The sequence below is a fragment of the Accipiter gentilis genome, chromosome 32, assembly GCF_929443795.1.
Source record: "Accipiter gentilis chromosome 32, bAccGen1.1, whole genome shotgun sequence".
NCBI lineage: Eukaryota > Metazoa > Chordata > Aves > Accipitriformes > Accipitridae > Astur > Astur gentilis.
The window spans coordinates 14755016-14771888 of NC_064911.1; the positions used below are offsets into that span (position 1 = coordinate 14755016).

Consider the following 16873-nt stretch of genomic DNA (forward strand, 5'->3'; position numbering starts at 1 on the left):
TATTTCTGAATGTTATATCTGTTAATTAGAAAAGAGAAAAAATATCTTACCACTTTAGTACCATGAAAAGTAATGTGTGTAAAACGTGCTTGCAGTAATGAACTGTATATTAACAATCTGTTCTGTGCAGAGACTTAAGTTGTAATCTTATTTTCTGAGTATGCTGACTTTTGAAGGTACATTAACTCATCTGAGTTAGTAAGCTCTGAAGGCATTACTCTGAACGGTCTGAAAAAAGTGCTTTCGGACTTACACAATGTATGTTTTGTAATATACATATTGATGTAATCTTCTGTATTATAGAAAATATAACATTATATTGGGTTTTGGAAGAGGTTTTTGGCATTCAGCTTTTCAAAGATAATAAATGTCAAAGCTTATACGACTCTTAGAAAATTAGTTGTAAGTTTTTTATTTTTATTATTGATTTTTCAAAAAGAATTATTCTGTTATGTCATTCTTCTGAACTTTTAGATATTTTTAAGGGAAAAAGAAAAAACAAAGAAAGGGAGATGGAAGTGACGTTGTAAGTCATGCCATTGTCCTTGATATTAAAAAATGTCTAACTTTGCAATAAAACATTAAACTCGGGCCAACATCTGTCATACTGATATGATTACTAGAAACATAGATGTTGAATGCACTGAGCTTCAGAACATAAATTTTATAGTAAATTGTTGTAATGAAGAACCAAGTATTTAATTCCTAAAAATGAAATGCTTTGAGTTTGGGGTACTGACTGGCCAAGCAAAACGAATTTGATGGAATCCTAAGATTATCTTGCTTAAGTATGAAAGTGTAATATTTAAAAGTGGCCATATTTAATGTGTGGGGTGTGTTTAATTACCATTACTGTAACAACTGTTGCAAGGGTTCCCTTCCCAGGTTCAGTGAATGGACTGAAGGGAGCCTGGTAACACTTGCACTCTCTTTGAAATCATTTGGGCAGTTTTCCACGGCTGACCATATAAAAAAATCTGTCAATTTTTTGGGACATGTTTTTGTGCCTGGGAGAACTGGTTGATGATTGTCATGCATTTGCAGGGTAATCTGTAGTTAAAAGACTACACAAGGCAAACAGATTTAAGGCATAGATCAGTTGTGAAGTCAAGTGATGACAAGTTTAACTGCATTGTTATTTTTTACTTATTGTGTATCGATTAGGTCTGGACTAACAATGATTAGACTTTTAAGATTCCAGTTATGCTATCACTAAATTCTTGGCTTTACTTACGTATGAAATGTGCTTCCTCTTTGCTCGTAAACAAGATTCTGAATGTAACAGATGAAGAGCATAAAAAGATTAAGATCTCTGGTGGATTACAGGAGACAGTTCAGAATGGTGGTGAATTTCATTGTCGTATCATTTATATCTATTTTCTTTCTTTTATTTTTACTGTGATAGGAGGGGGAATAAATAAAAAAAAAAACAGGATTCAGATTCTGGAGAGAATTGGATTGGTTTGTTTAGGGTTTCATTTATTTGCTCTTAGCACAGAGGAAAACAGCCTGAGGAAATGTATTTATACAGGGCGCTATTCTTGCCTTAGGTAAATGCTTTCAGCCAATGTCAGCAAAAGTATTTTGCACTAGAAAGAGCTGCCATCTCGCACAGCGTAGCTATTCTGGTGTTTGTAAGCAGCGTGTCTGCACGTTGCCCTTTGAAGGACTTTTCCCATCACGGAAATCATTGATGCTTTTGGTGAATGATTCCTTACCCAGCCACCCATCTTCTATGTGGGCCGTGCTCTGCCTCTCCTTGCCCGCGCTTTTAAAGAAGTCTGATGATTACAGTCAATGAAAACTTACATCTTCTGTTTGCCAGTGTTTCTAGGAAAAAATTCTTTTCTGATTTTCTTTTCTAAATTCTGCTCTAAAATAGAATAACAAATCTGTTGATGTACGAGTGAAGCAGTTCAGCAGTTTGAGAGGACACTTGACTATTATAGTAATTTAGAATAAAATAAATAGGGCATCAGAATGAATACTCAGAGAATTTTGATAGGCAGCATTAAAGTGAATACAAATGAGTTTGTTGTGATAAAACACATAATTGTCAAGTGCCACTGTTCTGTGGAATACATATATCATCTTGTGAGTTACTATTTCACATACGCTTATGAGTCAAAAGCTATAAAAACACAGATAATGCTACATTATTCTATCATAGAACTATAGCAAATGATAAATGCACTTAATAAGATATACTTCATATTAAGTGGCAATTCCAAAGTACTTGCATGTAAGGTGCTGCACAATTAAAAATATTCAGACACAATTTGTTATGCGCAGTACACAAGGTAATAAAATTAATGCATGCACTTCAGATAATGATCTGTTTCATCTGGGTACAGTATATTTATTCACTGATTATATATGAAGCTTTTAGAATATGAAACATGAAAGGATTATGAACCATTATTCCTAAAATAATATTGTTTTACCGGAGAATGGGTTTTATATTGTTTCTTCTCCCGCTTGTCAACTTTTGGTATGTCTTGCTGCCATGAGAGAAGCAGAGTAAGGGGATTGGTATTAACATCGTGAATGAAACCTGGTGGTTGCTAAAGATAATGAAGAAATCAGTACTTATCATGGAAGTAAGTTTCAAATTCTTGATTTTCACCAATTTAATGAGCAAATAAAAACACTAGAATTATGCCCTCATTGCATCAACTACTTCAAATAGTTACTAATTTGTCATTTTCAATAAGATGGAAGACTAGGTTTTTTTCAAAATAAGACAAAATTTTGACAAATTTGCCCAAATGATTTCAAGTGCAAGTAATGGCCGTTTTCCTACATCTTTCTGGAAATGGCATTCCAACATCTGATAGACAACTTTGAGTTACCAAAGCAGACTGTGAATTAAGAAAGTTTTAAAAATTCATCCTCTGGAGATTTTCAGATGGGTCTTCCTTTCAGTAGGATATTGTGTTGCCTAATGGAGGTGCACCTCTGCAATCTTTTACCAACCATGGCTCTGGACACTCCAGTCTTGTACTGTCCACTTCAGTTACATGAAGAGCAAAAACATTTCTTTGTGGAATCACATTTAGACTCAAAGTTTAGATAATAAAGGAAAGAATTAAAGAAAATTGAATAATTTGGGGTATTTGCCCATATTCAAATCTTATGTTAAGAGGGACATGTGAGTGAAAAGAAGAAAAGAGGATCTGATTAATCTCGGTTTTCATCTGAAATACAGTCCTCTCTGAATCCTTGAAGAAAATAAAACAGTGAAAAGTATTATTATGTAAGGAGAATCCATGACTGCACTTCCCCTGCTAATCATAGTCTTGCCTAAGGGTACTTTGGAGACTGTGGCAGCTGAAAAGAGAGGAAAGGAGGAATAAATAAAAGTAATCTTTTATATCTGCTCTGCTAAACTCCTAGGCAGTGTCTTCCAGGTTCAGAGGTAATCATGGACACAGTGGCAAAGATGCCTGCTCTCTGTTATGAGTACACAGCATTTTTATACCCAAAGTCACAAAAGGACAGAAGCAATTGTTGAAATATAGCATAGTTAAAGGCTTATCTATATATATGTTTGTTCTTGCTGTTGGCAAGATTCAGCATCTGTGTGCCTGGTCATCTTTGATTGTGCTGTGCCATTCAGGTTTATGCTGCCTCTTCCCATATTGCTATATGTTCATTAGATATTACACTTTAAGAAAATGTAGTTATGCATATGACATCTCCAGATGCAAACACACACACACACACAGAAGACCAGATCACCGTTGGATTTTATTAAGATGTGTCAAAATACAGTTTACCTCTTTATGGTATAAGATTCCTTTTATACCCTTTAAATTGTGCTATCCAGTTTCGGGAGTATAATGTGTGTGTATAGCCACTCCAACCACCACAGTTGCCATTATCTCCCAGTAGTACTGGACTTCCTGCCTTTCTACGTTTTTGCTTGTACTTCTTGAAATCATGTATAATTTGCTTGTCTAGGGCAACATCCCAGAAACAGAGCATGTCCAGGGAACTTCTGTCAGGTACTGCGCAGTCTGATTCCGAGTGGGCTGTTCCCAAGTGAATCTGAATGGAATAGCCCTGAGCTGAATCCAGAATAGGATTTGCCAGAGAAGTATGGTGCTCCGCAACAGACACGATCCCAGATTATCATTTAGTGCAGTTTACCATATAGTATGCATTATAGTCATTCCATAGAAAATTTTATTATAATGAAATTCCATTAATTTTTTAAGGCATTTAGCTGTAATTAGGACTCCAGTTCTGATGTTCTGCCTTCAAACATTGCTCGTGAACTTTACTATTTTTTATCCCTGATAAAGAAATTCTCCTGCAGATTGGAAGCACAGGTTGCAAATAAGGTAAACCATATTGACGGCGTATCAAAACTCACGAAGTATAGCACTGAAGGCTTTTGTCTCATTTGTTTTTAAACTTATTTTTAAGAGAGAGAGAAACACTCTAAACTTGATTATTTTTATAAAAACGTCCCTTCTGTTTTACTGGTTAACTACTGTATGACTAAGTGGTGATGATGTTAATGTCTTAAGCGTATAGCATTACTGAATGAATTGAGAAGTTTCTCAATTTTGAAATCAATATTGATCCTATTGTTGTGTGCATCATTACATGTCATGCCAGTAAAAAAGGTTAGGGATTACATTTAAAATTCCTCTGCAAAATAAATGAGATGCTTAAGTTCATATTGTTTTGAACTCAACCTGAGTTCAAGTTTTGCAATAATTATAAATTATGTTCTTGTAAGACCCCTTTGATTATCTTTGGCATATATTGCCTTCCTTTCTTCACAGAGTGTATAGAGCTCTTTTGCCTTTAAATAGTTCTCAATAATTGCCTTGTCTGCAATAACTAAAGTCAGTTTTCTTTTATGAACTTTAATTTAAGCGTGATTATTGAACAATAGACAGAAATAGGCAAACTATATCAGAGAAACCAAACCTGTCTGAAAATAATCGTAGAGAAGGGTCACCCATGGTTTCCCAGCTCTCAGTCTTTGCTTAATATTTACTGATGGTCACTGTTGGACACACGGGACTGGCCTAGATGGAGGTTTGATCTGATCATATGTTTATTCCTTAGTGTTTATGATATTTCTAAAGTAACATGTAATGCAAAACTTAAGGGTTGGATTATCAAAAACATCAAAATAACTGCGGAATATAGTTCCCATTCATTTGAATTGGTCTTTTTATAAAAAAACCCAACAGTCTTGTACATTAAAGTCTAATTACAGTCCAGACGTAGTTTTCAAAATCCAGCTGTCAGGCATTTTCTTATTTCTTATGGCAGTTTTAATTAGCTTTATGTATTGTATCTCTACTTTCTGCTTTATTCCCATTCTTGTACTTTAATGCACTTTATAATTCATTCCCATAGCAACAAAAGTACCCTGGCAGCAACTTAAAATATTTTTGAAATGCTTTCTCCACTAATGTGTAACATCTGTATGTTCAGGACTGTTGTTTGATGATAAATCATTAACTGGATTTATGAGCTTTCAAATACAGAAATTGAATTTTTAAATTATTTTACTTTTTTCTTTGTGACTTATTTAAGTGTTGTCTTCTCCTGTTTTCTTTCTAGAGGGTCTGAATGCTGACAACATTAGACAAGCCTCAGAGCAGCTGAAGAGCCGCTGGATTGAGTTCTGTCAGTTGCTGAGTGAAAGACTGGCATGGCTGGAGTACCAAAATAACATCATTGACTTCTACTCCCAGCTGCAGCAACTGGAGCAGACAGCAATTACTGCAGAAAACTGGCTGAAAGCACAACCCGCACCAGCAACAGATCCTGCTATAGTAAAAACTCAGTTGGAAAAATGCAAGGTTAGAGATTCTTCTCCAAGTTTTTTATGGTATTGTACTTCATAGGTGTTCCAACTGTGGGCCAGATTATGACCTACGCTATTTCAATATAAAAGTGGAAAATAGACTCCTTATCTTTCCAAGGTAATTATTGAAAATATTTATTCAAAGAAAAGGAAAGATTGGTAAAGAAATAAAGAGGCAACAGCACCTAGTATATGGGTATTTAAAGCTCTGCCCCAAATATTTAGTTATTAAGCTACTTAGATACATAAAGCTAGGGAACTATGCCCCTAAACTTTTTTCCTGGTTTTTTTTTTTTTTTTGGGGGGGGGGGGGGGGGCCTGTAAGAATCTGTGTCTTTGGTTCTTCATGAGGAAACCATTGCTCATCACCTCTGTCATAAGGATCTGGGCCAGAAAATTGTCTTCATGGTCAAGTCCAAAATTCTCCCATTGCAGACCACTTGTTACATATCCTGTATTTTGATGCAGGGTGGATTGTGTAGTCAAATGGAGGAATATTCTTCTGTCATCATATGACAGAATTACAGTAGTTGTACAAAAATGGACACACCAATTCACTTATTATTCCCCCTAACTGTTTTCATTTGTGTTCTGCACCATCACAGAAATTTGCTTATCCCTCTTATGCAGACAAGTCTGTGGATGGGGATTACTTACAAGCTAATATTGACAGGAAACTATTGAGATGTAATGATGAATTATAAATTGCATGACATGCTAGTAGAAGTTTGACGTTATGAAATCTCTGGCTCCAGAAGCTCTCAGACTGAAAACAATGTTTGAACCCCAAATTTAGATCTATGCTATTACTTCTATTTTGGGGGCATTTCCAAGCTGTCATTGTGCTTACAAAGGTTCTCTTTTTTCTTGCAGAAAGCTTCTCTTAGAGTAGCTCTAGTATGAACTGTACATTTGGCTTACTTTCCTCATTCCTTTTTACTCAGTAGTTGCAAGTGTCACAGTGTGTACAAGGTTTCCTGAAGGCATAAAAGCACAACCTCCTTGCTCTCTACAGCTTCCTCAGGAGGGGACGTGGAGAGGGAGGTGCTGAGCTCTTCTCCCTGGGGTGCAGTGCCAGGACACGTGGGAATGGTCAAAGCTGCACCAGGGGAGGTTTAGACTGGACATTAGGAAGCATTTCTTTACCCAGAGGGTGCTGAAATACTGGAACAGGCTTCCTAGAGAGGTGGTCGGTGCCCCAAGGCTGTCAGTGTTTAAGAGGCATTTGGACAATGCCCTTAATAACATGCTTTAACTTTTGGTCAGCCCTGAACCGCTCTGGCAGTTGGACTAGATGATCCTTGTAGGTCCCTTCCAACTGAAATAGTCTGGTCTGTTCAATTCAATTTGATTCTAACCTCAACCTGCAAAGTGTTACTGTGGGGCTGCTAGAAATCACTGTGGGTCTTCACCTCTCCTTTTCCTGCATCGTGCTATTTAGCCTGGACGTAATCTAACAGGGGTGAGCCCAGGATTATGGGACATGTGGAGTTTTTATCTTCCCAGCTCCACATGAAAAGGATGCTCCTTAGGCATGGAATATTAATGTATAATCTATCTCATTTTCTTTGAGGGTTACACTACTAACATGATAATGTCGTGTGAAAGTGACTTTAAACAATGGTAAGAGCATCATCTGGGGAACAGAGGTATGGATGTGGTGATTTCATGGCACTAGTGATTTGATTTGTCGGACAGCTTTATCTTGATGTTTTTTGTTCAAACTCGCAGGACGAAATCATCCGAATGTCAACCCTTCAGCCTCAAATTGAACGGCTAAAGGCTCAAAGTCAAGCGCTCAAAGAGAAAGAACAAGGGCCAGTGTTTCTGGATGCTGACCTTGCTGCTTTTACCAGCCATTTCAAACAAATACTTGCTGACATGCATGCCAGAGAAAAGCGACTACAGACCAGTAAGTGTTCATGACAAGAAGTCAGTTTGCCTGACTAGCATGCAAAGAATAGGTGTATACATTTTGCTTTCCTACTTTTGTATTTGCTTTTGTCACGCTAAACTAGTAGTGCAGCTTAGGTGGTCTTTTTGCAATTGAATTAGTCTTTCAGAAATTGTCAGTGTGTTAGATATTTTAAATTAATAGGAAAACAAGGGAAGGTACCCTATTCAGAAGCAAAGGTTATACTCAGTGTAGTTCTACCACCAGATCTCCTCTTGTTAGCATGTTTATGGATGGATTCAGTGATTTTTTAGGAACATAAAACTGTCTTTGTTTAGGCGGGTTATAAGACAGGGCTGTTGTACCTCAGTCAGTGGAGAGGAGAGAGCGCTTAATTGCAGGAGAGAATCTGCTCTGCATTTTCATAGAATAGAAATTTAACTCCGTAAAGCTCATCAAAGCAAGTAGCTACTTTAGTGTATCTAGTTTTTCATCATGTGGTGAACTGTTCGTTTTGCAACACAGAATATATCACTACCAGTTATAACATTATTTACAAAACTTGTAATAAAATGCGTGTTTCAAAAGGGGGAAAATGCTAAACCAAAATAGAAAGTTGTCTTTATTCCTTATTAAAGCTATGTAGCATGTCAGTGACTACTGTACACTTTCTGTAGTTGATTATGACATTTAAAAGACAGTATTGGACAAAAAAATATAATTTTTCTCAGCAGCAAAGAGGTTATTTGCCCCTTAACCAATGAATCTCTAAATGACTGTACTGTTTTGGTATTAGACATAGTGCTAGCTCCTTCTAGTGGATCTTTATAATATTCCTCCCAAATTCTTCGATGGAGAGGTGTGGATTTTTTTCAACAACACTGCATTATTGCGCTGCTGTAGTTATTTCACACATGCACACACACTCGAACTGGAGAGGTGATGACGCATAGCAGAACTGAAGAAATAAAATGCAAGTGTGCTATAGCAAGTGATGAAAGAATGACCTGTAGAAATTTAATACTAAGGAGCGTAAAGTTTATTCGTAACTCTAAAGTCAAGACATACAACGGGTAAGATATAAAAACTGTTAATGCCACGCTGTTTTATACACTGAAATCAGTCACCATTCTGCCCACAGGAAAAATACGGTAAATGCTAACTTCTTTATGATTTCTTCTGTACCTAATTTTGCGTAATTGCTGGTTTTGCCTCACCTCAAACCTCATGAGAGGTGAGACCTCATGAACTAACCAGTTGGTTAGTCCTGTGAGATGAATAGTGTTCACTGCCTGACCTGTAATGCCGCAAGGCAGGGGCTTTGGAAAAGTTCTTCCTGGCAGGAGCTGTTCATTCCCACTCCCACACCTGTAGTGATATTTTAGGTGAGATTATTGGGTCAATCATATTTTATCTTCTGAAATGTTATACACTGTTTTATCCAAAGTGCGAACTGCCTTTCATACCTCTGCTGTAGATATGAACGATCATGCTTGGGATACTGTGTTAGGTCTGATCCCATTTCCGGAAAATCTTATGAATCAAAAAATGTGAACCAACACCCCCCCACACCCCCCGGAAAGCTGAAGCATAGAAAGTTTGGCTCTTTGAATCTGAGTTTCTTCCGCTTTCTTCAATGACTGTTTTTCTTCTGTTGAACAGATGGAGAAAAGGCAGCATCCTATGTCTTTATTTTAAGATATAAATAGTTTAGTTTAATAGAAAATGTTGAAATTTTGATAGAGCATCTTAGATATTTCCATCTTTTATTTCCATAAATTATTTGCAATTAATTATTTTCTGTGGATAGAAGAATTTCCTAATGACTGAATAGTGTTTTGCAGATCAATGGTAGTGTTCGCTCCTTTGCTCCTTTTTTCCTTCCCTGTACATATAACCTACATGTGCTAGAAAGATTATTTATTTTTTTTACACCACCACACCCCCTCCCCATAATTGGGGGGTTTAATGTTAAAAGGATTTTTGATTCATCATTAGGGGTTTGGGGTTTTAATGGGGGGGGGGGGGGGGGGGTTGTTGTGTGGTTTGGTTTGGTTTTTAATGTTCCATTACTCCATTATCTTTTCTGATGGATAAGGTTATTTAGCTATTCTGTTCTATTTCCCAAGGGAATTCCCCCCCGCAAAAAAAAAAAATGTTTTCTCCAGTTCTAGGAGATTGTCTCCCTCAAGTATTTTTTTGTTTGGTGGGTTTTTTTGAGGATAGTGGTGTTTTTGTTTGGGGTTTTTTTGTTTTTTTTTTTAGGTTCAAGAGTGCTTAGTAGTTTCTCTATGCTACACAGCAGATTTCTTAATAAAACATTATTAAAGATGAACTCAGATTTTCTCAAATGTTTTTCTCCATGATTTGATTAGCATTTCCAGTTATAAAACCTAATCTAAAGCCAATTCTAAAACCTATTTGGTTGTTTTTTCACTATTTTGCAATGTTGTTTATGAAAGCAATACAACCTCATAAAATAGGAGGAAATATGACCCATTTTTCTTACTTTATAGAATGTCTGTATATCCATAGGTAATTGATCCTTTTGAAGATGGCGTATCCATCATTCTAGCTCTCCCTCCTCCCCAACCACACTTAGAGTCATTTCTAGAATAGTGGAATATAGACAAAATAGAGGTCAGACAGTGCTTTGCACTATTCGGTAATGTACACAAGGCAGTGAAATGGACAATCACGGCAAGGAGTCGAATACAAATAATGTGATTTCCCAAGGAAATTCTTAGTTTTATAATTGCCCCAGTGAAGAATGAGGGATTGAACTTTATATTTACTTGTCTTAAAATTAACTGCTGCTGTCAGAGAGATTTCTGGGGAGCAGCCTGGTCAGCCTCCCATCCCCCCTCCGCCCAGGGAGAGCTGTCAGTCAGTGTCAGGTAAGTGAATACTCCTGGGGTCAAACTACCTCCCAGGTGGCAGCTGATTCATTCCAGCATTCCTCTTGTTCTGTGACTGGACTAAACTCCATTTAAGGTGCTTTCTGCTTTTTAGTCTTGCTGTGGTGAACTCTTATCCAGCTGTGGTTTTCAGTGAGATACATGTTCTCAATTTGACAAGACTGTTCTTCGGGGGGGATTTGGGGAGTGTCGTTAGAGTTTTAGAAAGTAACTAAAAAAAAAAAAAAACTAAAAAAAAAAAAGATTTTCTGGCAGGTGAAATTAAGAATATCAGGGTGGAGATAGCAAAGGAAAAGTCATATTTATTTCCATTTCTCTCTGCTTCATAAATTCATGCACTGTGCTTTGCTTTCAAATCCTGATTCTACCTTTGCAGGATCAGTAATTCCCAAAGGTGAAGTCATCGTCATCATTATTGTTGTTGTTATTATTATTAATGATGAATTATTCATCGGCATTCAAATGAGGTTTTTCCTCTTTATTTCAAAAAGCACTTTAGAAAGTTTTTGCCTTCTATATCAACTCAAGATTCTTTAGACTTTTTATTTACCCACCCCACGCTGACTGACAGTTATTTTGCAAGTACACCACTTTTCACCCTAATCCGCTAGTACAGTATCTTAAAGAGGGTTGCATTACTTAGAGTTCACGCAACTCAGTCTTGGCATAATTTTATAAGACAACAAACCCCAATAACCGTAACAGTATGATGACCATTTGGAGATTTAGTCTGTCGTTTGTCTGCTTTTGCTTAAACTTTGAACTGCTAACTTATTTTCATGCTCTGAGTTGTAAGTGACACTGAAATTGTTATGGTATCTATAATAATCTTTCACCAATCATTGCATACGTGAAGAAGAAAAATTTTAAGTCCTGTAAATGTCATAACTAATTCTTCTTAAGAGCTGAACTGTGATTAAGTAGCAATAATATTCATTGCTGTTTGGTTTTGAGGGATAAAGTTTGCTTAACTTTCATTCAATGTGTCTTTTGAGCTGAAGATACAGCTCAGATGTGTGTGTGAGAAAATACTGTTTTAATAAGTAACATGCAAGTAATTTCATTTTTCTTTTGCATCCATTTCCTCTGGTAATTATTTTTTATTTAAACAAAGAATGAAAGGACAAAGCAACCTGTGACATGAATGTGTATGAGATAATCTCCTCTACTCCATAGGTCACTGTATCCTTTTCCTCCATGGTAAAAGTGAAAATTTATAAGAATGGGAAATAAAACCACCTAAAAAGTTTTGTATCTTTAAAAGATATTTATTCTTACAATAGATCTTGTAGAACTGGAGAAGGGCTTCCTTTCTGTTTCTTTTAAGAGCTTAATAAATAAGAGAATTCAAAGTGTTAAACCACTTGCAGAACATTGATTATAAATTATACAAGATTCCTTATGATTCCACTTTAACAGTTTCTGGTGAAAGATGTGAGAGAAGGGAATCACAGCGTTTATGAAGTCATCAGTGTGAAGACTTTGACAAATAGCTTCAAGTATTTGTATTACAAAATAAGCAAAAGAAAGCTGTGAGAAATTCAGCATGCTTTTACACTGCAGTTACTATTGAGGAGATTTTTATGGGAAACACATGCAGCTCAATCTACTTCCTTCATTTCAGGGAATAAGTCTTTACTAAAATGATCCCTATATTTATTGCCTTTCTTCTTCTTTCACAATGACGTGCTGAACAGTGGGATTTGTCCTGACTGTAGGAGATACATATTGCAGCATATCCAGTGTGATTTGATAACTGTGTTGAGATAATTGTATTCTCATTTAATTTCTGATTTGGGAAAAGATTTTTGACTGGAAAATCTGGTCACAAAAAAGGAAGCTGGAAGGAAAAACAAACAAACAAAAAGTATTTTACTTATTTGGAAAGCTATTTTCACATGTTTAAATACTTCTACTTATTAAAAATATATCCTAACCAAATATCTATCTGCACACTGTATTTCCAAATTTAGGCACTTTCTCTAAAATAAATATGCAAGTGTAAATGTATTTGCCTGTCAGTTCTCAAGGGTTACGATGTTAGTCACACCCAAATGCATTCCCTACAAGTGGAAAAGATTAATGCAACAACATTTTCCTATTATGGGATGGGAACTGTAGTCTGATATTTCACAGTAACATATTTGTATTTTCCCTCTGTGGTATTTTGTTACAGTGCTGTCATGGGCCTAGTTTAGCTAAAGCTTGGGTTGCGGACATGCTATATATTTCTGACTACCACTTTAATTTTTCATATAATATAGCAGGATCCATATTAATGCACTGTGCTTATCATGTGGACTTTAATCCACAAACTTTAGTATCACAAAGCAAATTTTAGGATAAAAATAAACAGGCCTGGCTGTGTGTTTATGTTGTGAGCATGGGGAATTTAGAGATTCATACTGCCCACAGAGAGACCGTAAATGCTTTAGCTTATTTAGACAGCTTAAATTAGGTAACGTGAATCCCACTGTAGGAGTTTGAATTCTCACCGTTGGCGTGATGAGTTGCAAAACCAATATAGGCTCTTCGAAGTGTCATCTAAGATGTTAATATGCTTCCTTGTGGATGAAAATGCTGACACATTGTCTACCTTAAAAAAAAACAAACAAACAAACAAAAAAAACCCACCAACAACCAACCATCCCCCACCCTGCAAAAAACCCACCAAAACCAAAAAACACCAAACCAAAAAACTAACATGAAGCCCCAAAAACTCTAGGTAGGCAAAAGGCTTTGAAAACTAGTATTTTACTACTAGGAACCTGGAAAAATGAAATAGGAAAACTATTGCTTCACTGAACTTAAAAGTGCTTTTTAAAAGGAGTATTTAATAACTGAATTGGAAAGCTACTAGCTTGATTAAATCAACATCTGTGATCCCACTTGAACTCTTATTTAGTCCTTCAAATAGTAGAGAACATAATTTGTTAAAAATCGGACAAAGCATCTGCAGTGTTTGGACGGGTTTAAAATTATTATCATTGGCAAACTTTCAGGATAAGACTTTCGTGCAGTTTGGTGGAGTTTGCTGTAACAGCGCATCTTGTGGTTTTACCCGTTCTGAGGTACTCCTCGCTACTACCAAAATAGCTATTCTTTTATATAGCTGCCTGAAGTCATACACCAGTCCTAAGATTTGTTTGTCATTTAAAGGAGAAAATGATTTATAGAAGTCATCAAACATTACATCACAATACTGAACTCCATTTCATATTTCTAAATGAAACTGCAGATTAAAAGTTGTATCCTCCTTTAACATATCTGAACTGTTGAAATTATATCTCCATTCATTTGGAGTGATGTGTTTAAATGCATGTTTTATGCTAAAGTAGGAATTGTTTGGATTAAATGAGTCAAAGACAATACAAATCTCACTAAGGAAATAAAAAGATTTAAAATGGTATTTGATGAGATGGAAAATGTTTTCCTTCTGTGTTTCCAAGAATGTATTACTATTGGTTTCTGTGTAAAGAAAATACATCACAAGGGAAGAAATTCTTGTCTTTCCTGGTACCAAGTCCTATCTTTTGTACATCCCCGGATGCGTGTGATAAATCAGATCAGCCAAGATTTTTGTGAGGAAAGTATGCCATAAAAATGTGCATACTCCACAAGAGACAGCCTAAATTGCCCTGATTTTAGTATGTCGGTATGATGCCTAACTGAAAATACAAGGTTTTTTCAAGTAACATTCTGTTGATCAACTGAAAAATTAGGTTAAAACCTGAAGTACATTCTGCCAGGTGTTGCTATATGAGAATGTAAGCAAGCTTGCACTTAAAAATTTATAACTGTGTTGTTTGTCAAAATTGCTTTTTGGACAGCTCTATCATTTCTCAGTACAGTTCTTTCTGAAGCACCAGAGACATACAGGAGATCCAAATAAGCGTAACATTTTTTTGAGCTTTTATATACTTCATTATTATGTGGTACAGGTTGGAAATGTTTTGTTTCCAACCAGCCATGCTATTTGTCTCTACTTTTGTCAATGAGTATAGAAGCAACTGTTGTTGAGGGCGGAGGCAGTATCTCTGCTAATGAGTTGCTCACATGTGTGCCAGATGTTGTCTATTTACAGCAGCTGTAATGTTGGCACAATAAGCACAGTTCAATAAAATTCAACTTTAATGCAGAAGAAAGATTAATTTTCTAAGCTTTTAACAGATGTCTTAAACAGAACCTTTTACTTGAACAGAAACACCAAACACACAAACGTGGGCCTTAAAGGGGAATGCTATTTCTTAATGCATTTCTGAAATTAGATTTTGGGTTAAGTACAATAGTTTGTCTGTTGATCTCTAAACACACATATTTGAACTAGTTGTCGTGTGACCTATAACAAGACAGTCAAATGACACACAACTGACAAAATGATGGAGATACCAGGAACATTAGAATGAGTGCATTCATTCTTCAAAAGTTTTCAGCTTCCACATTTTTTGGAAAAATCTGGTAGTGACATACTGGGCCTGTTGCAATCTGTTGCAAAATAGCCATTGACTTCCATAAGGCTCAGTGTTTTATCAGACTTCTTCTGTCAGCAAACCAAATAATGAAGCACAAAATGATTTTCTTTCTTTCCCCATTGAACGTAGTTTCTGACAGCTTGCCTCCTGCACAATACAAAGAGACAATGAGCACTATCCTTGTGTGGATCCAGCAGTCGGAAACTAAACTCTCCATGCCTCAGGTTGCGGTTGCTGAATATGAAATCATGGAGCAGAGACTCAGGGAGCTCAAGGTGAGTGGTCAGGCTGTGGGGAAAAAAAAGTCTCAAATGTAAAGTTTAGAGGAACAGAACCCTTAGTCGTCATGAGTTTGCTGAAGCTGATGGATCTTGAGTGAATTGTAGCCATTCGGGTTTTAGGCAAGGGCTTCAGCAGACGGTGGATACTTACTTAGGATCGATTCCTAAAGTTAAAGGATTGAAAGTGTTCTTCACCATTGAAACCAATTTTATAAGATACCAAACATGTTAAGGAAAGGCTGTTGTTTGTCCCTGTGATATACAAAATATTCCTTTTATTATAGCGCTGGTAGTTAAATGTAGATTTAGTTCATTTCATTTTCCAGAGCTGACATGGAAACAAAGGTGATTTGCAAAATGCAGCACGGGCTTTGTCAGATTTCCTGTCGGATTTACAAGCAGACACAAATGTGGAACAAGTTTTGCCAGAGGGTACAAACCTTCCCTGCATGTCAATGTTTGATATTGTTCTACTCTTGGATGGCTAATGAGCATGTTGTTTGGTACAACTAGTAATGGACATTCAGAAATAAGAAGTAGAATACAGAAAAAAAGTTAGTTGCAGCAAATTGGGGCTAAGAATTGCAAAAGTTTTGAGAACTTATCAAAAACTTTAAATCACAGAAGCTGTTCTAAGTTTATTCTTTTTCTCCGTGTATAGTCTCATTCTTTTTGAAAGTGTAATCACTGGGGCCATTTTCAATTCCAATCTCAAATTAATGAGGTGAATGTAGAACAGCACTATTAACAAGTATAAATACCTCTGGTTGTATTTTCAGTTCAACTAAAAAAAATCTACTTTCTAGTTTGTGTGAGAAAAGCAATTCCAAATTGCTCAGTAGAATATGTCATTGGATGTTTTACCAAAGGTGACCTACATCTTTAGTTTTCAGTCCTTTCTTCAGCAGTCTCACCTGTGTTTGTGAAACAAAGAGAATCGCCCGACACATGAATCGGGATACTATTTGCTTCTTATCCATAGGCTCTACAAAGTTCTCTGCAAGAGCAACAAAAAGGCCTCAACTATCTCAGCACAACCGTGGAAGACATGTCCAGGAAAGCCCCTGCAGAAGTCAGCCAAAGATATCGATCGGAGATTGAGGTGATCCTTGGCCGCTGGAAGAAATTATCGGCGCAGCTGGTGGAACATTGCCAGAAACTTGAGGAGCTTATGACCAAACTCCAGCGATTCCAGGTTAACCAAGCTTTTTTCAGCCTCAACTACTATGTGGTGGCTTGTGGCTGTGGGACAGGCACAGAACGCATTTATACACCTCAAGAAAGTAACACTGAAGTGAAATATCAAAACAATACATAAAATATATTAAAATGTTCACTCGATTTTGGTGGATCCAAGATTGTACTTTGAATTCTGATTTTCTGGCTGTTTCTGCCTATGTTGTTTCAATAGCAGAGCTTAACTTTGATTTCAGTGCAATTGCTACTAATATTCCTCTACTTATTTTTCATGC

General features: G+C 36.4%; 1 protein-coding gene across 10 annotated transcripts in view; it reads left to right on the forward strand.

Moving 5' to 3' along the window:
• DMD (dystrophin) overlaps positions 1-16873 on the forward strand; it is a 1191992-nt gene that overhangs the window by 439900 nt on the left and 735219 nt on the right. For all 10 annotated transcript variants that reach the window (XM_049835325.1, XM_049835324.1, XM_049835302.1 and 7 more), the window contains 4 exons: positions 5590-5831; positions 7568-7748; positions 15250-15395; positions 16384-16596. In XM_049835325.1, the coding sequence (XP_049691282.1) occupies positions 5590-5831; positions 7568-7748; positions 15250-15395; positions 16384-16596 (782 nt within the window). The remainder of the gene's footprint in view (positions 1-5589; positions 5832-7567; positions 7749-15249; positions 15396-16383; positions 16597-16873) is intronic.